Raw genomic sequence first — 27,495 nt, 5'->3', positions numbered from 1 at the left:
ATTTCACGCCTATTTTTTGTATGCTTTCTGCTCCTTGTACTGGGCGGACCATCTTAGTAACAATGACGGAAATTTTACAGTCAAAAGCACACTTTCCCTTCAGCCTTGCTAAGCAGTACCTGATGAGAAGCCTTCTGCTTTTACCCGTTCCCTTACTGGGATTCGTGCACAGCAGCTGCTCCCCTTAATATGAAGATCTTTATACACGTCAGAAGTTAGAATGGAGCTATACCAGCTTTTTGGTACTTTACAAACTAGACCCCAGTGATGCATCGCCATTGTCATCGCGATGCTGGTAGCTTTGTTCTTGCATGTATGTGAGACAAAAATCAAAGTCAGCAAGGCATTATTGATCAGTCAGCACGTGCCATATAACCCACATAAAGAAAGCAGCTTGATGTTTGTTGGTGTGTGTGCGAGGAAACGAAAATAAAATCGAATTGTGCTTTTTGTGGTTTACAAATTGTTGTTTTGTTTTCTCGCAAAGTCTTTCATGGTCACAAAAACCAACACTAATGTATTTCCTAAGGCATTTTTTGGATTCGTAACAATAACGTTTTGGGAACCAGCATTTAGTTCGACATAGGTGGCGAAGATGCAATGAAGAGCAGCAACCTGCTTTTTAACTTTGCAAATAACGCTTTCTGGAAGGTGACCCTCAGAGTTTGAAGCGACATTGACACCACTGAAAGAGTCAACAAACGTATTTAAAGAAACACGGTGAGAACCTAGAAGTTAGAGTAAGTATTGCCAAGATGGATTTATATGTGGAAAGACCCGTCGATCGACCACTTGATATATGCGATATTTCAGTGTGTCCAATAAGATGCCTCGAGTACTGAGAGCTATTATTCGAAGTGCCAGCCTTTTTCGATAGACACTCCAACGGGCAGAAATATAGTAATATCAATGTCTGTTCATTTTGTTGGGTGTTGTAATCTGAGTACTTGAAGAATTTGTGGAAAAGCAACTGTGCAGATTATAAGCCTTCGCTTTTAGTCAATGGCCATACAAGGAAGGCAAATGTAGGCAAACACTTACCTACACGCGGGCTTGGTGGCCTTCGCGCATGAAATTTCCTGGCAGAGCATTCTGAATACATGCAGAAATTGGTCGTACAACCAAGAACCAGGCCTGTGAATAGTTTATTTCTTGACGATCTTTGATTTTCCCTTTATGGTTGCTTACCTTTCGCATCAAGCAGTCACCACACTTGCAGCTGTGCAAAATTTCGTTCCAGCTCAACTAAAAAATTATGGCCTATACCCACTGCGAAAGCCAGTTACAGAAAATAAACGCATATTTACGCTTGGCTTCCGGGAATATACCCGCTTCACATTGGGAAAGGCATGGGGCCAAAAAGAAGAAAACGGACAAATTTGAACAAATAACGCCGGATAACAACCCTAGGAAGAAAATGCGTCCAGCAGCAAAGGCGTCAGCCCATTAGGTCACGGCCCCAAGTTCTAGTAATGGTGGTGGGGACATAGTTGGTGGTATTTTTCCGGTGAGAATAAATCTGTTTCCTATCTATTTCGCCCTAGATTAACTTTTTTGAAGCGAGAAATATTGGAGTCCCAAAAAAAATAATAAACATGCCCGCAATACTTGCGGAGCCGCTGTGCAGCCATGATATGCAGGAGGGCAAAGTGAAGGGGGACGGTCTTTTCAGCAGAACTGATTTTCAAAATAGGTTCAGTTTGTTTTTGTCATTTGGGAGCAAGGTACAGATGTCACCCTACCGCTGTAGCAGATAGTGAGCTCTTATCCGCCTGCGTTGTCGCGGAGATACCAATTAACGCTTTGTGGCATGCATGAAAATAACCGTTTCCTACTGCTTTAGCCTAGAAGCGAAAAATATTCGCATTTGAGTGTCGTGGGGTCGGTAAAAGATAACACTAGCCATAAAGCTAGTAGTTATTGTAAAAACTAGTTCCTTATCGAGGAGAGCATCCGAGGCACCGAATTTAACAGACGTTTTGCCCGTTAGTACAAAGCACGGTTGTCAAAACACGAACAAAAATTGAACAAAAAAAAATGAAAGAAAAGAGGCTCAATACTGCGGACGTTGCGAGGATACTTTACAAGATTGTATTTGCAAAGAAATAAAGCGCAATCATCTACTTCACACCGCGATGTCAAAGTTTTGCAAAGAGGAAAAAATACCACAAAAACGGAGGAAGAAATAGATGGAGCCCGTATTTTTTATAGGCAGAAGTGCAACGGTAGCTCTCAAAAACGGGAAAAAGCACAGAAATACACAGATTTCGGCGCTTTAATCGGTCCTTTACATTGTAGTTCTGGAAAATGAGTGAGGGGCAATGATACTGAGGTGACTAAAAAATATAATTAAACACGTTACACTCAATGTGAAGCTGTCGGAAGTGCAGAGCAGTGATTCGCCATAATGGCCCGCAGCGTCCTTATCCGCTAACTGCTGCCAACCAGTGCATTTCAAATTTCCCACCTTCGCAGTGCTCGCTCACCCCCTATCGCAAACTGCGCCAGCGGGAGTCTGTTGTTTTTGTGTTTGCTTTAATTTCGTATGCTGGGGCTGTTCTGCGGTATTTAGAACGCTCTATTTTTATCTTGCGCGGCCACTTTGTTCGCTTACTATCGTAAAAACCAACCCAACGAGCGTTTCTAACTAAATGAATGCGGGGGCTAAATGCCGGTTATATACACAGACTTTGCCTTAAGTGTACCTGAAATGAGTAGTTACACCGAATTTTGACGTCATGTTTTTATTGCTTAGGTCGACACCTACGGGGCTAACTATCATGAAACAGTAGTTCAAATACATCAGCGGACGATAAATGAGGAACGATAACGCAGCGAAAACCGCCGTCAACGGCAGCCGTTTCAAAAAGCCCAGAGTTCGCGGGCGGCCAAAAGTACGCTAGTACGTCACGGTTTCCGCTGAACAGGGCCGGCGGTATCACGTGGGTATGCGAAAACCTGTGAAGCTCCATCCACGCGCCAGACGGTTCCGCCTTGCCATTAGCCGGGTGCCGGGTGGACGTGACGGAGTAGGGGAGCAGGCGGCTACGTCACCTCCTTTGCTCTACCACACCCTGATGTCACACGATGTCGATTTCGGTGGTAGCCTCCAGCACAGCAGTCTCGTCGGCACTACATTTGCAATCAATTTAGGATATGTTCGACGCGACGCATGCTGTTCATACTTTACGTAGGGTGTCCTGGTGGGTAAAAGAAACGAACTGTACAATAATATCAGCCCCGAAAAGTTGTGTGAGTACCTGAAGTTTTGTTTGCGCTAAAAAATGTATAACAAGGCGCCAGCGGTTCACGAGGTTTGAACGGTTATGGCTATTTAAACCGCGTCGTTTTTCGAAGCCTCAGCGTGACAGCCTGACGCCGGTACGGAAGGCTCTACTTGGGTACGTTATCCCGCTGCGGCGCCTGATTCCAGCAGTCGCATCGAACGTTAGCCAGCTAAGACGAGAAGGTGAGGCCATAAAGTCATCTGCGCTTCAAAGAAGTTAAGCTCTTAATATTCGACTGATTGTTTAAGCAGGTGGCATCAACAACATGCTGCATGCTGCCTTGCGCGCCACTTAGCGGCTGCAGTATGCAATTTAGTTATATAAAAGTGACCGTGCCGCGTTACGAGGATTTCACACTGCACTGAGCGTCGTAAACAGGCGCTCTTAAAGAGTTTCTTACGACCGGTGCGACCATGAAACGATCGGGGTTAGTGCCCGCACTTTCGCCACGCACTGACGGAAATGACCGACCAGCTTGTTCGTCTGAAAAAGTAGCACTTGCCGGTTGTGAGGAACGGCTACAGAGGGAACGACAGCTTGAAAGAGCGGTGCTTTGTAGGACAGAGCACAAAGCTGAGGGCTTTATTCAGAAGAAAAAGCACAATTGAAAAAAAAAGGTAACGCGAAGAAGACCGCTTCTACAAGCCAGCGGCAATGCAAAGAGAAAATAAAGACGTCTAAGCACTTCCGCATAGATCGCTTTCCGTTGTGACGTTACGCCTCGCTGGACGGCAGCGAATTCAGTGGAGCGCGGAACCGTGAGACGGTGCTTTATGAATTCATTCGAGGCGCCCCGGAGCAGACCGTGCAGTTAGTATCTATTGCCTACGTCATCCTCACAGTTTATGAGCAAACATAGTGCCAGGGCGAATCTACGCAAAGGAGATACTTTTTGCTGCACTATTATGCTGTCATTAGAGTACTGCTCTTAGCCTCAAGGCTACTATACCATTCCTGCGAACTCACTGTTTACCCTGAAAAAATGGTTAAGTCTCTAGATAGTCGCCTCTTACCGCAAGAAGAACAATAAATTTAATATTGTTATGTTTTCTGTGGGGCCCCGTTTTTTGTCTTTTGGTACGCGGCAAAAAGGCAGCAACTAAACAGAAAGTCTTGAAAACAAAGATTCCGTGCAGTTACATAATTTGAGCCTAACTCAAAGCAAAGAAGTTGTATTGATTTCAGTGTAACAGCACTGAATATATTGTGTGTGATTTACACGGCACTCGAAGCGTGCGCACTCTGTTCATTCTCAAGTAATGAAGTGAAAACTCTTTTGTGAAAAAAGCTGCAACAAGAAACAGTGCTCAAGGCGGAACATCGCCAAAAACACGTATTTCTTTCTAGCCTTCATTTGCACTTTGAAACATGCATCCGCCTCTGTGATTCTCAATTCTGCGCAGGGTGGGAGCAACGCTTTCAAATGTAAGGCAAGTGCTTGAGTTGTATAACAGTAATCGTGTAGCAGAAAAACTCAAAATTTATTTATTCACGCTGATGCAGACACCTTTTCGCGCCAACCTTCTACTTGCATACGGTCCATAAAGTATTCTGCAGCCCAATCTGCAGGCGAAAAAAAACTTCTCGGAAACTATAGCCTCAATTTCAGCAACAGCCACACTGAACAAAATGCTTTGTTTTTATAATAGAGATAGGGAACATGTACGCTGAGAACACGTATTGTTTCACAACCAATATAATATCTATGTGAAAGCACAATAAAATGAAAGACTCCCAGTTTCCTTGGAACGCGCCAACCACACAATATTTGCTGCGGGCATGGTACTTTCGTTGAATTTACTCATCAAGATTGTCCAACAACAACAACAAAACACTTTTCCACATTTTTCTAGATAATGTCAACTCGTTTAGAATCCCATAAGCGCAGCCGGTAATATAGTACTATTTAAAACAAACCAATCAAATTTGAGACAAATGACAACTTTATCAATATTGTGATAACACAGAAATAATAATTATTCTGGTGCCACTGAGATACCTCATTTGGAACACTCATTTAAGTCTTAAGCCCAGCCCTACCTCCACCGTTCAGAATCTATAAGCGAGACATGTGTTCTTTCATTGCAGCATAGCAAGACATCGGCTAGCAATACCACTCCGCACTCATCACTGCCTCATCACCTCCGTCCGTCTGTTCTGTAGTCATGTTTCATCTCACCATATTGTCTAGGTTGCTATTACGACAATGATAAGCGCGTTTAAGTTTCTTGGTCGTCAAAATCCACCAGTTTAGATTACTTTGCTGTGCAACTGCAGGGCACGGTTTTGGAGTCATTGGCGATGACACCATTACCATCCTTTACGTTATGAGCTCTTAGCCGACATCTCTGCTGACATCACGTGACATTTCATCATGACGTTTGCAGCCATCAGGCTCTTTAAATTTAACCAAGAAACTTTCCAGAATATGATTCTGAAGTGGTATTTATAGGCTTTAATACCTAAAGCTTCCAATTCGCTTCTGCAGAAACCCTTTAAAATCACGACTTCAAGAAGTAAACTTTAAACACAACCGTTCGAGTACTTTGTGTGCTGTTTTAAAGACTATTTGCGGATGACATGAACAAGTAGGTTTGATGTGGGTTTACTTCGTGGATTAACGTAAATGAGGTAAGGAGTGAACATCACGGAAGAGAAAGGCTTCGTTTTGTGTTTGAGCCTATTTGACTTTACTCATTTACACCACATACGTACGCTCGTATGCACAGTAACCTAGAGAATCTTGTGGCAGTGTCCCGCACTCTGCTAATGGCGCATTGGTCGCAGTATCTGGCCTCAAGTTTGAATCTAAAATATGTTCAGAAAAAATTTAGTACTACTTGGCAAACACAATCTTTGATTATTTAAACATAAACCGTATTGTAAAATTTTGGCTTTGGTGTTTGATGTTTCGATAATTATTCAATAAATCGTACATATTGACACGATATGTTGTAATTGTTTACAAGATATTCTGACATGAAAAGGCAAAAAAACACGACATTGTAAGAGTAACGCTCTTAAGATTGTAACAGAAAACCCTACAAAAATTATGGCGCATGATAAACCAGATTACTAGTAACTACAAAAGCAAAGGTTCTCGGTAGAACAAGAGGCACTGCAACAATAAACACATATTGCAGTCTTCAGAAGAAAAAAAACATTTTCCAGTGGGGCAAATGCGACCTAATTCTGTGCAGTTCACGTACATGAACGTCTCTACGATGCAGTCCAGATGCACTTCCGGCAAAAAAGCGATAGCCTTTTGCGGAAGCGCATTCCTGTGGGCATGGTCATCCAATGGCCTCTTTTCCTTACAGCTGTCAGCGGGACTTCTGAAAGGATTACATGCACAAGGGTACCGAAGGGGTGCTCTAACTATACGAAATGTTATTGCCTCCGTGCGCGGTGTTCAAGACGTAAGTTAAATAAAATAAAATGCAGGTAGATTTACACCATTCATGAATATTCGCAAAGAAGCGCGGCAGTCTTAAAATGCACTAAATGGATGTGCATATTTGTCTTGGTAAAGGAAAAGGTGCTTCCTCAAACATAAATAATAGAATAAACATAAAATGATTGGCTCTCAATAAAATGGTTCGGACCTAGCTTTAGCGGTTGATTTAGGGCGAAGTTGGGAGTTTCAGTATCATGTCTCAGTATTCCCAAAATGATATGTGACTTGGGCTACGCTTCTTTGAAAGAGCAATCTCATTTTTTTTTGCATATTGCCCCGAGAAGCGCACACTCTCTGTACAAAGAGGGGGACCGAAACAACCAAAAGTTTAGTCCACTGTTTCGGAACGTTGTATTTATGCGAAGGGCTTTCGGTCTACGGCAAGCAAATTTAAGCTCCTTGTGAAGCATGCCTGTGAAGCTTGTGAAGCTGCTTGTGAAGCATTCCACGTGTGTATATGTAGCCGCGTTGGTGTCGCCGGCACAAAATATTTGAAGTTGCTTCCTTCTGCTCGGAAGAAAATAGGGTGCGAGTGAAAACATATCTATATGTATATATGGAGGCCAATATTGGTCGTTTATATTGTGAATAATACCTATACATTACATGCAACAATGAATCGCTAGAACAGTTTACTATTAACTTCAATACAAGTCATAGGTAATGTTATACTCACCTCTTTATTCAGTTTCGTGGAGAGTTGCCTCCTCCAGAAGCCAGCGGAATATTGGGAAAAGATTTTCTCCCAAAAGTAGCAAGTTTTTTCAGACCAATTAACAGGCCATTGAAAGGAAGTAAAAGAGTGGTGTATGGTTTTACCGCCACGCTGCAAAATTTACCTGAAATATACAAACCATTTTATGCTCCACATAAAGAACTTCCATGCAAGAAATTAAGGTACGGCTTCCGAAAATTCCACGTAAACCCGAGCCTCTTTATTTTGTGACTTACGTGCCATGCGATCCGCACAATGTTCGTGAAAGCCTGTAGAGTGACGCGTTTGACAGTAAAGGCCAGAAGATAAAATGGAAACTACATACATTACTCCAAGAGCCTTCTTCTACTTTCAATCCTTTCATCACCAGGAGTGAGAAGAGCAAAACAGCCGCTAACAATTTATATGACGGTGCAGAGCTGAAAGTTTTGCGTGGGCGGTGTCTAGATAAGGCTGCAAGAATTAAAAATCTCCTCTGCAGAGCTTTCTAGAGATTTGATGAGAGCTTACTGCTTGGAAATGTACTGCTTAACGACATCCACGACTGACTCGCATGTAACATTGTTGCGCATGGCTCATTTTGAAGTAGTGAATAGTGGCGGTGAAGTCAGTGCTAAACCAATGACAATGCGTTTTTAAAGTGTTTTGCGCGTTATTTCTGACACAGAAATTTTGCGCAGCTTTTTGATATGCGGCGCAAATATAGCCAAGGAACTTATGAATGTACCATCTTCTGCTTTCTTTGCGCCATCTTTGTTGGGCCTTCTTATGATGGACTCACGACTCCTAAACATACTGTGCATTTCTTCTTTGTCTTCGGGCATTCAATAACAGCGCTATCAAAGAATATTTTTGGAAAACGTCACACCACTTTCTTTGTAATATTTTTTAAAGAATTTTGCGAAGAGCACACCGGCTAGTACGCTCGCGTTTAAAGCATTCTTTGCTGAAAATCGACCTTCCAAAGGTGCGTTTCTGCAATATGCCCTGCACAAAGATACAGACAATGTTAATGAAGGTAATAGGACCAGGCAAAGAACACACATTACTCCGTGCGCCCAAATCTTCGGTGTTGCCCGCCGATTTTTTTTTCGTGGCGGATGCATGGTGCTCGGCCGTACTGTCAGCCTCGTACGGGTGCTCTCCGAGAGGCGGTGGCAAGGTCGGCCATGTCCTCTGCTTTACCCCAAATTGACCTTTGCGAAGATACGATAAGTGAAGACTCCATGCGATATGGTTCAAGTGATGAAAGATACCCACCCGGAGGCAATAATGACGAAGGTTCGATCGTGGAGGTAAGCCGGGCTCAGAAACGCGAAAATTCAGGCGGAACCAAGACCCCAAACATTACCTCGGTACTCCTTCAGTGCAGCCAGACGTTATTAACACAAAGTTCATGCCTCTGCCACAAAAGATAGACGGTTGCAGTCTTGTTATTATACTTAAACAAGCCCTTACCCTCACAAAGGGTAGACCTGCCCCATTTTCCGGAGCAATTCACGAGGAGGAAGGCTCACCTGGCACAAACCCAACATGCAGATTCAAATAGAAGAAACTCATGATAGCTTGATTGTGAGATCGCGTTATCAGAAAGCTGCCTGAGCCCTGATTGGAATACCACAAAGAAGTACCCAGAGCAGGGTTTACGGGCTTCCCATCTGCCTCTGGGCTTGCCCTTTCTCCCAACGCGGTGATCTATGAAAATCCCAATGACTACAGTATGCAGCAACTCCTCGACAGCCTGGATTTTTTTGTCTTATAGTGCCCCTCATGCCGGTGACGGGCACCAACTGAACGGTCGTGATCAGGCTCCCAGGACTTGCAATGCAATTCACGTATGAAGGGAAACCAAAATTTGACATCCTCCTCAAATGTCGCCATTTTGCTACAAAGGCAGTCTATACAGCGTTTGCAGAAACTTCTAGTTGCAGAAAAATTCATCCTCGCCCAGGTTGTGGGACCACCACCTGGAAAGGCAGTCGCCCTTCCAATTGAGCTACCCAGGAGGCCAACACTTTGTAGCGCGTGAGCGAATTGATCAACAACTAGGCATGAATGACGAGTGTTCATCCACCAGTTTAGGAGAACCCGCCAAGGTAGAGTAAGTTTCAGGGTAGGAATAATTTTAGATCCCCCTGAAATGAACTGCAACGATGAAATGAAAGCTGTACAGCTTTCTCAGAAACTTCAAGTTGGAGAAAACTCTAGAACAGGACCTTTTTGTCTTCAAATAGAAGTGCATGAAGAAGCTGTAAAGCGTTCCTTTATGCTTTAATGTTTTCTTCGCCCAGAAAGATGGCCCATCCGGGGGGTTTTCTCTGAAATGGTGAATATACGTATATTACAGGAAAGTCGAAGTTCATTAGTGTCTGTATTATGGCTGGGATATCTGTGTTGTGGCTGTAATGAACATTTTCATAATATAGACGCAAAATGTACATTGTAAATAGTGCAACCTTTGGTGTTTACACGTCTGTGTTTAGAGACTATACCCTAATTCTTATACAGGCTCCCAGTCACATGCTCACTTGTGCCTGCTCCAAAATGTAATGGCTAAAAATAATTACTCCCCCTAACGACCTTACTCGCGATTTTCATGTTTCTTGTGATTTCAAATTTGTTTTTAGATATGAGGCAATTATGAGGCTTTTTACGGGATAAATTATTATTGTTGTAATTTGTACTCTATTACCAATGACATTTCTGTGCAATGAGAGTTCTATGAGCTGTGCCAGTAGAATCAGTAAACGCACTCGATACTGCTGGACAACAAAAATGGTGGTGTCAACGGAGCAACTATCAATTCAGCCGATGCAGAGATTTGCGGCATATTACTGCGTGAACGCTCATAATACCGCCCAAATGCCCCCCTGTCGTACACTTGGACCTGCATTTCATATGAATTTTTGGTATGGGCATTAGTCAAAATCTTCAGACAGAATGGGAGAAAGCATACTTGAAGAGTTTACGTACAAATGTTTTGTGTAATTTACAAAAGGAAAATAGGCTCACGTGAAGAGGAAAAGTGAAGAAGTATTTATAATACTTTGTCCACGTACAGCAGGACCTGGCATCGGGAGGCAGAAGCGGATAGTGGAAAGGGAACATGGCAGAACAAATTCACATTCGCTTGGTGTGCGCAGTTATGCTGACAATAAAGATAGCGTAACAGCACGAACACAATTACATCCAACAAATAAGTACCGTCGATGCTCTAGCGGCTATCTTGCCCCTCACGTTCCTTTTACACGGCAATTTCTCCGCCTTAGACGCCGAACAAATACTCCAATACTGCTACGGCACACAGCAGTTTCTCCAAAAATAGCCCATTGTGTAACCGTTCAAAATCATAGAAACTGAGAAAAAGTTAAGGTGGATTCGAATGCTGCCTTTTTGTTTTATGACATCCCTACGAGGTAATGCTACCGGCGGGACGAACTCTGGTCGTACCGGCCCCAAACAGTCAAACGAGAAGCGAAGGCCTTGGTGCAGTGTTTGACGAAGGCGCGGTTCGTTCAAGCAAGAACTGGTCAGCGGCGCGTGTCCGGGAAGAAAGCGAAACGGAGTAGGGTCGCTGTGAAGGGGGAAGGGTCGCGGGCCCAGAACGGCAAGGGTGGCGCTGACGCGGCGCCGAGAAAGTGGTGTGGGCACCGGAAAGAGTGGTGTCCGCAACAGACACGCGCGCTCCCACGGCACGGCCGAGCCCGTCAGTCGCCTATTATGCCGGCAGAGGAATGACTTCGGTAAGTCCGCGGCTCTCTGCTCTTCCCCTTGTGCGCACGGCCGGCGCACCGCTTCCGTTCTAGCTTCCTCGGCGTGCTCAGAGATCCCGATGCGTCGACGCCGTCGTCGAACGAATTGATTTTACGCACTGGCACGTCCACTGTGCTTCCGAGGGGCAGTCATCGCTGAGGATTACATCGTCGACATTATGTTGACTTGGTGTGCACCGAGACTGCGTGTGAGAAGACATTTCAAAAATTCGCATTGAGTTGAAAATTATACAGAGGTTTCCTTGGAAGACTCGTGGATTCATAGATAAGAACAGAGGTGACAGCCATGCGAGAAAAAGGCTTGCTTTCTTATTTTACCGAAGGTAATATTTGCAGAATTTTGTACGCGCAGCCTATAAATATTCTGAGTTAAGGGCTGCTCGTTAGTCCCTCTCATAGCGCTGGAATGGAAGTTTAGTTTTGTCAGAGCAAAGTATTTAGACTAACACTGCATCGAAAAGTAAATAAGAAAAGTTTGTGCTTATCGTGATGGTATAGTCTCTCCTTTAGTACTTCTTGAAAGCAACGTCACAGCACTTAATGACTTACGGGGAGTAGCTATAAAAATATGTGCGCCTTGTTATGTTTCACGACAAGTTCTTTTTGCGCAGTATTTGTTGTTTCTTGCTTTTTGAGAACTGAAGCCAACTACTTAGGAATTACACCACACGCTAGAAATTTTTAAGCATGTGAAAGCGAAAGCCAAGTGAGACATTCTGTTGATCGGCTTTCAACTTTTTTTTGAACGGTGTGCTGTGCGCGTCGCTTGCCACCACTGTACTGGCCCCGTTTGTGTCCGCTCGCTCGTAATCGGCGGGAACATTTTTCTGTTCCGCGGCTTAACTATCTGTTGAACTTTGCAGTGGCTCCCGTCACCACTTTTCCAACCCTTGAAGCTCGCTCGGCTATAGTCATCGCCAGGAACGCCATAAGCTATAGTTCGTACCACAAGCTAGGTGCAGCACTATGGAGGCTGCATTGTTATCAACAGTGCACCCACTGAGGGCGCCTAACCCGCCGTGAAGGGGTCCTGAAACGATATTTCCTTCTCCCCTCTCGGCAAGTGGTACCGCAATGCCCCGGCGCCTTTTGTCGCTTCCTTCGCGGTGAGTTGGGCGCCCTGAGGGGGCGGACTATGGACAACAATGTAGCCTCCACAGTGCTGCACCTAGCCTGTGGTATGAAGTATTCCACTGCTAATCCATCTCGAGGAGCCTCCTGTTCGTATCTGTCGGAACCCTCACCTGTCGCTCGCATTGCATGTTCGGCCGCGGCCTATCCTCCTTAGTTTCTCTTTCATGTCGCGCGACCCCGGGCTCATGCTCCCCCGATTTCCCAGCATTAACTTCTTTTAACGACTCGCGTACCTCGACCCGTTTTTTTACCTCACGTTTCCAATGAAATCTAGAAATTTAGGATTTCACTTTATTACGCTTTCTACATTTTTTTCGTACATGGGAAAATTCCATTCCAATCTTAGAACCTAGATCAAGACATTGTAGAGACTTTTGTGAGTTAAATATGTTTCAAACAATTCAAGAAGAGTTAAAATTATTCCCTTGCTTGATGGTAGCTGGCATATCACATAAGAGTGGTGTCCGACATTTCACTAGTTCGTGTTTCTCTTACAGCAGTTTTAACGTGGCACTGAAATATTGGTGGGGGTCTGCTTACCCGCAATGCACCCGAAGGACCACTCAGTACGTTCCAAGGGGCGAGGAGTATATTTTGAATATCAAAATCAACCGGCACCAAGTACAAAATACAAAAAATCTTTTGATATATAAAAATATAAATTTAATGTTAAATGCATCATCACCAAGTGCGAATAGTGACATCGGCAATGAGTGATGTCAAAACGCCTTTAGCAATATTCTGGTCTAAGTTAGGGTTGGACTCTTCCGGGGCTTGTCTTTCCTATTCGGCCGCCATAATTATGCCTGTTCAGAGTGCCATGAGCTTGCATAGGTTTTAAATTTGTACTTTTTGTTTTGGTACTAGCACCAGCCAGACTTTGCTGACTGCTTTTCTAATGTTCCTGTCGCTTAGACGCTTGCTTTGCTTTAGACTAATATTCAGGAGGTACTAATCAGAAAAATCTCAAGCAAAAAAGGTGGGAAATTTGTCCCTGCATCGATAGTTTGCGCACTGCAAAAAGTTCAGCGAAACCTGGAAGTGAGGGATTTTAATCTTCTACAGTGACAAAAGACTAAGAACGAAATTTGGTCGGTGTTTTAAACTCCGAAATATGACATATTTCTTTTGCCATTATATTAAGCTTTGGCGCAACGGAATGCTCGTGTCGGCTTGTTCGTATTATTCCGCTCTAATCGAGAGACGTCTGAGTACCAATCTTCCACAACGATTGGGAGTTTCTACCATATAAATTCTTGTTTTGTGTAAAAAATGCCTATAACTGCGGAAGGACGCTGCGGGGCGACTAGATTCCCATCTTGCTTTCTCCTTCATTTTTTCAAAACATCTGGCTGTGCACAGCCCATAGATTCCTTTGTATTATCTCCCTTGCGAAGGTACTGTCCCCATTTTACTTCCTAAGGCATTTATTTTTCTGTTCATTTCTTAAAGCTGTGTTACAATGCGCCTCTTGTTATGCGTTCTGCGGAATACATCAACGTGGGATTACGGCTCAAGCTTTTGTTGCAAAGAAAAAATGAGTTACTGGCGCCGTGTCCCGATGCTCGTAAAAGATATTGTTCAGCGGTCACGAAGCTCAACTTGTGGCTTGCTTGTTGAGTGCTTTTGGTAGCTTTAATGGACGATCTGTTCTTTTATCGCCATTGTTATGAAATCCCCTCGTGACCACGACGAGCGTCGGGACGTGAGAGCAGTGAAAGCCACTCTTGCACGTATAACGTGATAAGGAGAGAAGAAAAATTGAGCGCTGACGTATTTGGTCATAGGCAATTGCTCCAGAACAAACTATCTATTCATCGGAAAACTAGAAACTATCCAGTCAGGTAGGCACACCTCCTTACAACAAAAAACAAGGCATGTGTGGTTTCCCCTACTTCCTACATGTCGTAAGCTTTTTTTCGGGCAAGGTCAGTATCTTTACTCTTACGTTTCGCACGAACTAACACGACATCAAACAAAAGCGCCCCTGGCGGAAAGCTGTTGCATTCCGAAAAAAAAAAGAACTTCAAACGACAACTACCAGTCGTCTAGTTTGCTGGCCCTTACAAAAATGCATGAGCAATGCCTTACTGCATCCTATTCCGTAACTTCCAGTCGCTATTTCAGTTAGGTGGTGCCTCCCTCGTCCAGCCGAATTGAAAAAAAGACGGTGCTTCAGCGTAGCTTGGCCTCTAGACTGGAAATAACGTTGTTGCCAATGCAAATAGGCGCTTCGCCGTTCCGAATGTGTATCTTATATTTTAGGCTGCCGTTGAAGAAGATGGTAATCAAACTTGGCTGCGCAATCAATGTAGAAAGACACTTTTGTTAGAGCCACTCGAAAGGGTAGGGAACCTATTTGTATGTATTCCGTATGACTGCAGTGACTCGGCTTTGGAGAGAAACGGCAAAACGTTTGCAAGCAAAGGTAAATGGTGTGGAGAAAAAATTGCGTCAGGTAATTCGAGCCACGCGCAGAAGACAAGAGGTCCTCGGCCGCCGCACCAAAAACAAATGTCATTACTTACAGTACAAACTGGTATCGATGGCATTTTATCCTCAGCTTGAAGAAAAACCACGCGTGACTTTAAAAAGTGTATCTGGCATGCACCATTTGAAGCAGCTGAAGAACACGAATAACTGTTTAGAACGCGAAAAGCGAGGTTAATATGGAACCGTTGCAGTGGATGCAACACACGGACATTCGGTGGTAATGGATAACAACATTTTTGTAGGTATTACTGGTTGACCTAAAACAAAAGAGTGGCTATGATAAGAAAGTTGACCTACTGGAGGAAGGGCACGGATAATTACACAGTTTAAATAGAAGTATTTTGCGCAGACGGTATGCCCGGTACGTCTTGAGCCATTTGTAATTAGTTACAAACTGCATCACAGCACGCTTTGCTGCGGGAGGGAAGCTGCAAATTCGTGAAGTACCTTCAGACGCGCGTTGCACAATTAGGGGCAGATTGCTGGTAAGATATGTATTATTCATTTTCATTTGTACCTATCTATGCAGAAGAAACGTTCATATTGGGAAAAGCGCTTCGACGACGAGGACAAACAAGTACACGGGACAAACATTGTGATTTGTAAGCATTGCGGGATTAGTAACAGAAATTGTAGTCCGGACTTTCTAGGACATGTTTCGACCACTATGGCTGCGTTTGCGCGGCTTTTTTTAGTAGAAAAATAAACTAGAAAATGCCATCCTTCTCTCTCCATCCTTCTTGCCGATTTCTGTGACGCTTCGTACGACGTAAAAACAATATGGCTTGGCTTGACGGCCCTACTGCACTGCTCGCCGACCCTCCGGCAGAATCAGTCGGCCCAGCGTTTAGACGGCCGTAGGCCTGCGGGTCGTCGCAAATCGTTCGATCAGTTGAAAATAATCCACTTAACGTTTGTGGAGGAAAGAATGCTGGTAAGTTTGTTAGTTTGAAGACTGTATCAGGCTCTAAGTCCATGTCGCTCCAAACAAGCGCACATGCGATGCTTCGCTGACTGGTACGCCACTAGAAAAATCTAACAAAATTTAAGGATTGAGAAGAGTCAGCGAATTTAATATAGGTACCAAGGATTTAAAATCAACCGCAACGTTTGTCGTACAGCTTAAAACCAAGGGGCGAAAAACACGTTTTGCGCTGGGTGAACTTCCACAGCGGTCAGCAGCACGACCGCGTATCTGCGAAGGCGTTTCCGTCTTAGGAATGCAGTAGCTAGACATAAGATACTGTGGGAACTTCGGGGGAGCTTACTACACGAGGGGTATACAAGAAAAAAGTCATCGAGACTGTCTGAAATAGTAAAACTAACTAAAAATGTGAACTGTCTATGCAATATATACTTTATATTTCCGCCCCTATAGCATCGCTATGACCGAGAGGTCTGGAGCACTAGGTATTTTGTTTTGCAAGTCATAAATTCGAATCCCTGATACTGAATGTTTTCTTTTCAGTTGATTTATTTGTTTCTGCACAATATTTTTAATACTGAATTCACATTTTTTGCGGTGCAACGTTCATCGCGCCATGACCGAGTTCGCAGAACGCGTGCAGACTGACACTGACGCGCTGGCTAGTTCTCGTTGACGTGGTGTGGCCAGAAGCACCGACTGCGTGCAGGCACAGTCCAGAATAAGCAGACCCTTGGACTGGTGCGAACACGCCTCTTACCGTGCAGACACGAGCCGCGCAAGCTACAAAGGTGGGGGAAAAGCGCATCGCATTTCAGCGTCTCCGGTGACGCGGAGGGCGTTCATCCGCTGCGTAGGCCTCGGTTAGTGATTGCTACGGTTAAGAGCCTTGCTGGTAGGCTCATCTGACGAATTTTACAGCCGACAGCATAGCAGAAGCGCGGTATGTTGATTACTGAGATCTAGAGAAATCCCATCGAATGATGAAAAAAGTCGGATAAGCCAAGCATGTTGTTTCACAGGATCGAAAGCGAAACTGGTTTGAATTATAATCTTGAACATTGTCCAATCACGTAGCACCTTTAAGGACGTCACTGTCGTTAGTTGGTGCGGCGGCCGTAAACCACGCGCGGTAAATTTTTTTATTTCAGTATTTATAAAATAATTACAGTGTGTTTATTTGCACCGGTCTAGGCCGTGCAAGCAAGACCCGGAGCTTGACAAATTCACTTCAGTGTCCCTTCAAAGATTTCCAAACGCAGTGTTGACGTCTCTGAAGGAACTTGACCTAAAAGCGGCATCGGAAAAACAAAATTCATGCAACATATGTCTTTAAATTATTGGGCTCACAGCGAAAATAACCAATGTGCAAGCCGCAAGCCACCTCTTGAGCAAAACCCAAAAGCCCGAGTTTCTGCTGGAAGACAACGCGTCCATTCGACCGTCCACGTGTGCCAGCGACTGTCTCGCTACACAGAAACTAGAATACAGGAAACACCCGCAAAACACACATGACCTCTTTACCGCGTCAAAGCAACCGGCTGGCGCGAAGACTCGTCCTTGCTACCGGGCTGAAGACAAATGACGACAGGCGGCGTGTTTCCGGTTGTACTCAAAGTGGTTGAAACGCGGAAGAAGGCCTTTGCCGACATACAGGAGGACGAAGTGACTCTTTTTGTTCCTCCTTTTGTGTCAGTAACCCGATTTCAGAAGTTACATGCCCCTACGATGCAATCAGTGAAATCCTAAGCGACGGTTACAGCGTCTTTAATATTTGAAAGTCCCCCAACACCGTAGGGACATTTATAGCGGTGAAATATTGCCGTGACAGGGAAGGAGCTAAGTAAAAGCGAGATAGCCACGTAAAGAGATAGAGTACTACTGCAAATGAAGCACGTAAGGAAGCATACGGGAGCTCGGCGTATGTGCGGTGGATGCGGCCTGAATTCGTCCGCAGTATCAGCGAATTCTCCTGGAGTTTCCTTAAAGTTGCTTGTTATTTGTTTACATAGAACTTTATCATTTCTGTCAAGCTTCGTTAGCAGCGTACGTGCTGAAAATGGGGCTGCAATTCTTACTCAGTATCGGAAATCTCCGCATGGGAGTTTCCTTAAAATTGTTGTTTATAGTTGTTTTAAAAAGTTTACTTACATGATGGATACGTACCCGGTATCGTAATTTTACTCCGCACCCTAAAGGGTCACTGAAAACGCTTGCCGCTTACGGGTGGTCTATAAGAAAGTGTGCGACTAGATAATTGTTTTAAAGGGTCGCGCTTTGAATTTTTACAGGCGTGCTGAACACAATTTTCGCCTCTTGAAACTAGGTCACCTTACTGCCTGAAGGCAAAGCGAAAGTTCCGGAGCCCTTCAAAGGTGTCTGGTAATTATGCACCAAATTAGAATGCGTTGGTTTTTTGCCTTATCTAGAGGGAAAATGTTTTCTCTGACAACAAACAGTACTTTATAGCACTTTTTATGCGTAAACGTGTGACTGACAAAATTTACGTTCCATGCTGTACGTTTAGCCACTTGAGGAACATCAAACGTCTGAACCCCAAAACCCTGAAAATATCTTCCACGTGCGCTTCCCACAACTGTAGACGTTATTCCGTTATTCATAAACTACATTTTTGATAGACAAAATTACGAAAAAGATTTTGCGTTCACCCTTGGCAAGGTCAATAACGCGCTGACGCTGTGGCGTTATAGAAGTATATTCAGACTTAGAAGATTACGCGCCAGTATCCCTATGTGTATGCAGACTCCCTTGAAACTATAACGACAAGATTCAGTCCCGAGGAAATTTGAAGGGCTTTTACCGGTCGCTTTCTCGAGAATAAAATGATCGCTTTCGTATTCTTTTTGTACCTGTATGCTCAAGTTCCCGCATTCCGCCATGAACAATGGCTTAATGAGGCAGCTGATAATCCTAGCGGTAAAAAAAGACTCCAACAGAAGTACCAAAGAAGTGCAACAGAAGTACAACAGAAGTGTCACAGTCCGGAGACGAGCTTCGGCCCGCTTTGGCGCGCAGTTCACGTTTAAGACACGAATAAGGTTACGGCCAATCTCTATGGCAAATTTACAGGCAATTGTTACAGGTAATTTTTAAAACTCTTTCTAATTACAACCGTAATTGTGGATGAATGAACACACACGTTATTTTGTTGGGCTCCAATCGCAATCATTCCTTATGATTAAGAGCGGAAGAGCACCAAGTGCACCGACTGTCAGCCAATGGTGGCTTCTCTCTCTTTCCGTTTGTCTCGAATATCCCGTTTCTCCCTCTCGACCATGTGCCGACTTTTTGCGCATTTTCTGACAGCGGTGGTCTGATGGATATGGTCTATCCCAGCTGTCACTTGGGACACCCACCACTACATTTTTTCATAGTGCACAATCACACAATCATCATGGGCCTCAGGAGGTGGCACCACCAATACAAGACGCTCCGCTGCCTTATTCTGTGCTGAATACATTTTTTTTCCTTAAAATGTCCTACAAGACCTCGAGTGTATTTAACTAGCCGTACTGATTTGGCAGTTACCGTGTGCGCAAATGGCACGCGCCGGTCGTTACTTTTTATTTGGTAGGGTGAGCAAGTGAAGGCTCACGCAGGCTGTTAAACGCCTAGCGTAACGTTCATTGGGAGGAATCTTAGTAAGATAACCAACCCTGCATAAATTTAAATTCATTTCACGCTTTCATACACACGTGTGAAAGAGATAGCCTACCGGGGATATGAAGCACCGGCACAATGAGCTTAGAAGGTTCTTTCCCCTATATTTTGTGAACCACTATCACGCACACTGAAAGGTTGCAAACAAAAGTGCGCTTTGGAAACTATCACGTTCGTTCGTTCACGGTCTGTGCGGGCTTTCCTTGAACGCCATTTCCGATAAGGTTACACTACACAGGCAAGCTTGCAAAGGCAAACTAGTCAAAGCGTCAAAACACGTTCAGGCGGCAAAGGAAGGAGACCAATCTCAGTCCTACGAACGCCGCCTTTGAAAAGCGGCCACCTCTTACACTGTGGTTAACGTGCCGTACCACAACGCGGCCACAGCGGTCAGCATCAGCGCAGCTTGCTCACAGCTGCCCGCGCTGGCAGCGTGCCTTTGCATATCGGTCACGCGCGGCCCCAATGAGCGCGATAGGGAATGAATAGCCGCGGAGCAAGTAAAACCCACAGTTAATTCCCCGGCAGCGCGACGACCTTAGCTCACGCTTGGCTACACTGCTCTGCTTCCGTTGCCGTCAGCGATGGCGACACGAGGTCGCCGAGACCTGCCCGGGTTTTATGGGTATCGTGAGTTGCTCGCACGGTACGCCGGGCAGCGTGTCGGCGCCTCGCGAATCCGGGTGATGGGGGTAAGACGTGCGTCTTCGCTCTGGAACAGGGTATGTGGGTTAGTTCACATGAATCCTCGGTGGGTTGAACAAAAGACGAAATATGGTGCTTTATTCTCGCGAAATATATTCTTCGCACATCTACTACTCGATCGTCCTTCTCTAGTGGGGGAGGGGAGTAGCACGCGGCTGAGACAAATAGAGCTATTTCCTATGAGTGTAGCTGGTGTGGCGGTGAGGTATTTCGCAATGTCTGGACAGAAATGCGTTGCTTTGGAAGAACCGGGTGGCCTGCGAATTGGTTATGCTTTCTACGTTTCAACGCTGGCTACGATTCTTAACCGACCATTGGGGCCTTTTGCAATATTCACTGTTTGCGCATAGGGTAAGCTCCTTGCTAATACTAGTTGTCTCAGGACGAGCATAGGCATATTCCGGCAACCGAAGCAACCGTGGATGAAGGTCAAAGTCATAAATGTTTGGATTTCGAATGCAATGCTTTTATTTATGACAGTTTGTCGCTAGCTTCAGAAACTTTCGTTACCTGCCAACACCGCGAACTGAAATTCATGTTGTGAGGAGGTACCTGTTTAGTTCAGTCACTCCCTTTAGCCGATTCGGCGTTCATGGTTCCCCCGAAAACTGGTGCTTATTTTCACGCTTTGCGGAGCCGTTGCTCAGAATGTGGCTTTCAAAAAGAATTGTGTTTTGCAATTCGGAGCGTCTCAACATGAAGGATAGCGCTTCCGTCTCTTGTCTTGTATTTGATTCGTTTAAACCAAGTTTTCTTTCTCTTTCACCAAAGTTCGAGAGTGCGCGCAGTTGGTTATTGCAAAAATATCCAAAGTTTGGGTTTTCCACAAAGAAAATAAAGAAAACTTGTTGACCTGGTTGGTTCATGCTTATTTGGCGCCTGTATGTGTTTCTACTTCGTCTTCGTCTGCTTAGCCCTTTCCTGCCCAGCAAAAAGATTTTAGAAAAAATGGCCAGAAGTAATTAAACTTTGCGTATTTACCCCTTCTTAATGGTGCTTCTACAAGTGAAAATGGAAAGCTCAGAGTATTCACACAGAAAACCAACCCACACATATGTGTGGGCTGGGCTTCTATTCGTATGATCTGCGGACAGTAAAAATACGCTAAAAACGGCATCAGGCGCCGGAAAACGTCATTTTTACACATTATTTACAAGTTTTATATGGATTTCATGAGCATGTATAATGTAAATGGGATTTTGTTAAAATAAACAATAATGAAGTTTTAATTAATATAATGAATAATTATAATTAATATTATTATCACAAGTAATTACGGAACTAGTTCCACGTTAAGGCGCCAGAAAACATTCCCAACGAGCCAGCACAAAACCGCGAATAAATGAGACACCAAGAAAGGAAGAAAAAATTATTTATCGCTAGCGCAACAGTGCACAAGCCCACCACCTTGTACCGTAGCACAGCGAAATTTTCGTGACGACGAAAACCCAGCTCTCACATATGTGTGGGTGCATTTTTCATGCGTGATGACGTAACGCACAAGAAGGGAACGGGTGTATTTTTTAGCCGATCCTGTTTTTCGAATTCCTGCGAGTCGTGTCTTATGCTTGTTATTCAGAAAATACAAGAATAGCAAGAAGAAATATCAGTTTTCATCTTGAAGGCGGCTAGCGTGATCGCGCCGGCTGGGGCGTCATTTTTAATGCGCGATTTCTCGCCCCCTGGTGGCGAAATGAGTGAACTACCGAAACTAATTAAGTCTCGGAAGCGTTTGCAGCGACCACCCATGGCTGTGAAACCGAAACTGAAACAGGTGCTACTTAGTAAATGAATTTGTTGACCCACACGTTCATGTGGGCCGGGCCGTAAAGGGTTAGCGCCTCTATTATTCTTTCCACAAAGTAACGTTTTTTTTTGTGATGAAAGTGATGATTGCTTGTGCAAGACGCTATGAGAAGGAAACGTGGATACAATAGCCGAAGAGATGTATTAACAAGTGAAGAATGTAAACACTTTATGGCTCCACAGCCATTTAGTACAGGAGTTTTTTCTCACGAGTCACTCGCTCGGAGCCAGCCGGGGGAGCCGTGGTTTAACGTTGCAAAGAATTCTAGCGAATACAGCCATGAAGACTAGAGACACGTTTGTTAAGCCCTATGCTTTCTTCATCTTCAGCTAAATCGAGGAAGATTTGGCAGGATTGAATGGCTTGGGCGTAAACATTCTGCACGTCGGTGCAAGCGCATCTTTAGTTAGTGGACAGTCAGGTGGCTTTCAGTGCCGCCTCGCGCCTTGGCACCACGACAGACCGCTATTGAACATTGTTTTGTCAGAAAAAATGAACCACAGTAGCAACAACAAAAATTATAAATGACCCAACTTATGAGAGCTTGTTCGTTGCAACAAAAGAGAAAAATTTCAGGGAAGCTGCGGAGCTGCTAGTTGCGCTGCTAGTATTCCGCGTCATACGCATCGCAAAGGTCGTCGACTTCTTCGCGAAGAGTGGTGAATGCAAAGTCATCCTCAGCATTGTACACTTCCACCAGCACAACTGGCGAAGCTTGCATTAAGTCGCGGAAGGCGTCAACCGTATCCAGCTGCAGGATATTTTTATACATTAACACTGAAGGACACTTCACTTCTTGAACTTGTTTATTTACATGTTCCGTCATTGCTTTGCACTGTGCTAGTAGTTGTCATCTTCAAGTGAAAAGATATCGTCGTGCTCCTCAAGGTAAGCATAACATGCGCGATAGCGTGGACGACAGCGCTGCAGATTTGTGTTTTTTTTTTGCTAAAGCCACTGCGCGTGCTGGGAAGGCTCGGCGATCGCCACGAGGAACGCGCTCACCAGCGTTCTGCATTTTTTTGTTTTTTTTCCCGACACAGCGAACTGCCAGCTCGTACAACACTTCGACTGTTAAAAAAGCTGGATAAGTCACCATGAGATTATGAAAAAGCTCTGGAAGAAGACGATGGATGAGGGAATCATAAAGGCTCACCGAAGAAGAAAAAGCATTTGTTCAAAGGGAACCGGCTAAGGAAGACGCGAAAGAAGAAAAATGAGACCGTTACACTAGCACTAGATCCACCCTTACTTTTCAACCTCCCGCTAACGCGTCGGTGATGAGAATCGAATAAATTAGAGAACTGCTTTAAAGTAACGCGCGAGCGGGACATGGCGGTGCTATTCCACTCGATGGACGCATGCGAACGCTCTGCGTTTTTTTCAGTCGGCCAAGACTTTTCTGGCAAAAGATGCGCTCGTTGCGTAGGTGACGTTGTATACGCGGGAGGGTAGGTCGGGACGACAGACCTCGACGCCCGCTTCGAAAGGAGGGAGCGCCTACACTGTGTGAACGGCCGCCAGAATCACTCCGCGCACATCCGGTTGCCGCGTCTTTCGCTTTCAAATGTGGGCGACCATAACTGCTGCCGAGCCCGGATGTTAGTGCTTTTTTAAATTTTGTACTACTGGTGTCTTAAAACTACTCTACCTTGTATAATGCTGGGCTGCTGTATGTAAAGACTTGGCTTTTTAAATACTTTGCAGCTCGCCAGCTCCCGTGTCCATGTCATGCACAATGAGGCGTGAAATCGGCGTTGCCGGAACGCCTCGGACTAAATGAGATTGAGGTTGGCAGCGTTTGTTTGTGACGTATTTTTTAAAGGTGCAGACGAAAGGTATATCTATCTTGTTTGTCTGCACATCTGTCCATCCATCTGTCTATCCACCTATGCAAGCATCCATCTGTCCATCTATTCGTCTATCCATCTGTCCATTTATCCATTTTTCCTGTCTGTGCCTTTCCTGTTATCTCGTCTGTCTGTCTATCTTTCCTGTTATCTCGTCTGTCTGTATGTCTGTCTGTCTGTCTGTCTGGCTGTCGGTCTGTCTGTATGTCTGTCTGTCTGTCTGTCTGTCTGTCTGTCTGTCTGTCTGTCTGTCTGTCTGTCTGTCTGTCTGTCTGTCTGTCTGTCTGTCTCGTAAGGTCACTCGGTCTGTTTACGACATCTTACAAGCCCATTACAAGCATTGATCGGTTGGATGCATTCAGTTTTTTATCCATAAATGTAGCCACGGCCTTAAAGAGTGAATTAAAATTGGCGTAACCGGAACTTTGCTGGTAATCGACGTACGTGAAGCACGAGGAGTGCATCGAGACTTACGAGACCTACCGGGAAACGCTAAACCTTTCAATCACCACGCCGAAAGCGCGTTCAACTGAACCCCCACAAGTTTTTTTTTTGACGTGGACAGTAATGAGCGCACGGAAATGCGGCGGCTAAAAGACGCTCGCCATAGACATCCTCCGTGCAGAGAGTAAACATCGCTTTGCCGCTTTCCCAAGGCCGACACGAAGCCTCAGGAGGAACTGACGGTCTCGTCCGGTCGTGGTTGTTATCGTAAGAAGGAAGAAAGCCCCTGGTGGAGGGCTGTGCTTCCTTCCGAAGCTCAGGGTACGCAAGCTTTTAATCGGCGCTGGCGCTGCTACCGGACTGACATTAGGTGTGGGCAAATCGATGGTGCCACAACTGACTCGCAAATCTCAGGCGTCGCCCACTGCGGGAGTGATAATGAGCTCGGCCTCTCAGGGGGCTGGCAGCCACAACTTGAGACGGACTGCGGGACTGACTGCGAGGTTTCTGGCACTCTGTTGGAAAGGTGGCGGTGGCGAAGCCGGGGGGGTCGGAGAGTTGTGCGCCACCCGGCGCTGTTGTAAGAAGGCCAGTGGAGCGTACGAGCAAGACTGTAGCAGCCGCAGCAGTTCACAGCGCTGCAGCAGAACAGGCAAAGAATGGTTCGATTAAAGACACACAAACACTGGGTTTGTATGGAAATCGAGCACACATTGTAGAGAAAGGAGCCGAGTTCGTGGCCACCCCACCACCTCAGTCCGTTGCCAACAGCGAAACAAGTATGTGCTAAGTGCGTGTTGCACGGAACGGTACATGATCAGGTAACACGAGTCACGTGGTAACCTGACTCAGGGGAAGCTACAACGTTAATTCTAGACCGTCTGCCTGTTGAAGTGATTGTCAGAAAACGACGCAGAAGCAAAAGCAATTGAAAAGGGGCGAACGCGATGCAGGAGCAGAAGAATATATGTTTATAAGTATGGCCAAATGAAGCCACAAAGCATTCCCCTTTAACGCACGTAAGAACAACTGAAGTACCCAGAAGGACTACGGTATTTCCTGCATATGGTATTTCCACCAAAAACTCTTAATGGCCTACCAAATAAGCAAATATCCGACATTTTAGTCTCCATCAGGCGTCCTTCCAATTTTGCCCTTGCGCCTAAGCAGAGAGATGTGATGAATATCTCAATACGGCAGCATAAAGAAATATTGCGTGGTACCGGCCCAGTTTCCATTCATATTATAGGACGTTTATGCTCTAAATGAAGGGACCTGTTCACTTCGTGGTGGAAATTTTCTACGTGCCGGTTTATAACAACCCGAATTTATAAACAATCTTCATGATTCGAAATAAAGCGCGGAAACAAGGTACGGCAACAAAATAGGGACTTTACTGCGAGGGTTCACACAAAGAAGAACCTGTTTCAGAAGATTTTTCAGTTTCCCGACATTGTAAGATAGGAACTGGTTGGACGAAAAAAAAAACCATTCTAAATAATTAGGGTGAACAAAACACACAGCGAAACAAATGTCTTGACAATAAACGAAATGCTTCGCCTAGAAAGAACGCCAGTGGTGGGGACCGATAGTGAGAAAGATATAGAGAAAAAAAAAAAACGCGCCAAAATGATTTCACAAGTGTGTTTTTTGTTGTAAAAAGAACACGAGGGAAACTTTCGAACACCGAGAACGTTCTGGCCTGAACATAGTCACTCCTTACCGCAATGCCCTCCAACTTGCTGCACTTCGGCATCCTGCCGCTACACCCGCGTGGCTGCTACAATCGCCCCAGGAGATCATGGGGCGATATCGCACGCCTGTAAAGTCGCTGCTCGCGAACGCTTCCGGGATTTGGCGTTGAACCTCTCTGCTTGGGGTCGCGCATAAATACCCGGATGGGAAACCAGATTGAGCTTCGTCCGCGACTTTCTTCAAAGGCTTATCGAAGTACAGGTGTAATGCCACCCATTCTGGTGCGCTTGGTCGAGTGTATATATTGCAATTTTTTGACGTCTCGCGAACACTGTGAAGAATTCTCTTGAAGTGCCTCCACCTGCTATCATTAAGTAATTTTTTTTCTGTTCACGAATGGCAAGGAAGCAAGAATCAACGCCAAGGGAGACGGCTTATCGTGCTACATTTTCACAAATTCTTTGGTAACGCGCAAAAACGTTTGCACCGAGAGTGAGTGGCGGACCTCGCTTTCAGGTATGCTATGCAGTGTTGCCAAGCAGTAGATGTAGAAGGAAACGCTTGAGCAAAGCGTTTCACGAACAGCTGAGTATCTTTCCGGCGCCAAGTGTAGCTTTACCCTGTGCATCAGTCGAGAATTGCTAATAACAACTCATAAAAAGTCAGACGTATTCAAACTGCCGTCATAAGAAAATCAACGCTTTTAAATACCTCTTCGATGGACTGCAGTGTACATTGCAATACCAGACACCAAGTCACGTCGGCGGCCAAATTGCAGAAAACAAAGCACATAGGGTAGTTACAAAGTCGGCTCGTGCTGTCAGAGCCTAAAATTGTGTAGATATAATCCAACTCTCAGTGATTAAATAACAAATAAATTTGGCATTTTTTATTATTACGTCGCTTACCCTTTGAGACGGCGTTTGTAACATAAAACGACCCTTATTAGAAAGCTGGCAATAATTTAAACCACCTGGAGAGCTGCTAATGTGCGCCAAAGCCACTACACATAGAAACCTTCTCTTTTGCAGATTTTTCAAGTTTTGTAGACGCACCTATTACACCAAAATTGCACACATTGAGCACCGTGCCAGACAAGCCTCAAAAATTAGAATGCTGTCTGTCGGTGTTTCCGCCATGCCTTCAGCGCTGAGCTTCAGCTTTTTCGGACGGCACTCTAGACACTTCGAATACATCAACCCGTGCGGTATCGTTCATGGGTTCATAAAACTAGGCGCAAGGAAAGTTAGAGCCAGGTAGGAAATAACCGAATATCAAAAGGCGGGATTCACGTGCCAAACGTCCGTAAGAATATTCTCAGTTTTATCTAGATTAATATTTTCTAAAAACATTCATTATACCATCTTTTCCGCATTTACTTGGGGGCAGTGTCAGGAAAAGAGCGGTTATTCTAGCCGCTTGGTTAGTTGTATAACCGGCGCATTTAATAAACACTTAAAATATTTGACAGAGAACTACCTAGCTTTTCGGCCAACTTGGAGCTAACATTTAAATTTAGAACACTTCAC

General features: G+C 44.9%; 1 protein-coding gene across 1 annotated transcript in view; it reads left to right on the top strand.

The window, feature by feature from the left end:
- The first annotated feature begins 11,116 nt into the window (after positions 1-11,116).
- The window catches only part of LOC144180552 (uncharacterized), a 49,900-nt gene continuing 33,521 nt past the window's right edge, over positions 11,117-27,495 (top strand). The window contains exon 1 of the mRNA XM_077708881.1: positions 11,117-11,202. Within this exon, the coding sequence (XP_077565007.1) occupies positions 11,194-11,202 (9 nt within the window). The 5' untranslated portion in view covers positions 11,117-11,193. The remainder of the gene's footprint in view (positions 11,203-27,495) is intronic.

Source organism: Haemaphysalis longicornis, unplaced genomic scaffold (assembly GCF_048455015.1).
Source record: "Haemaphysalis longicornis isolate Haplotype H1 unplaced genomic scaffold, Haemaphysalis longicornis Haplotype H1 scaffold_4, whole genome shotgun sequence".
Classification (NCBI taxonomy): Eukaryota; Metazoa; Arthropoda; class Arachnida; order Ixodida; family Ixodidae; genus Haemaphysalis; species Haemaphysalis longicornis.
This window is presented reverse-complemented; position numbering and strand designations above follow the sequence as displayed.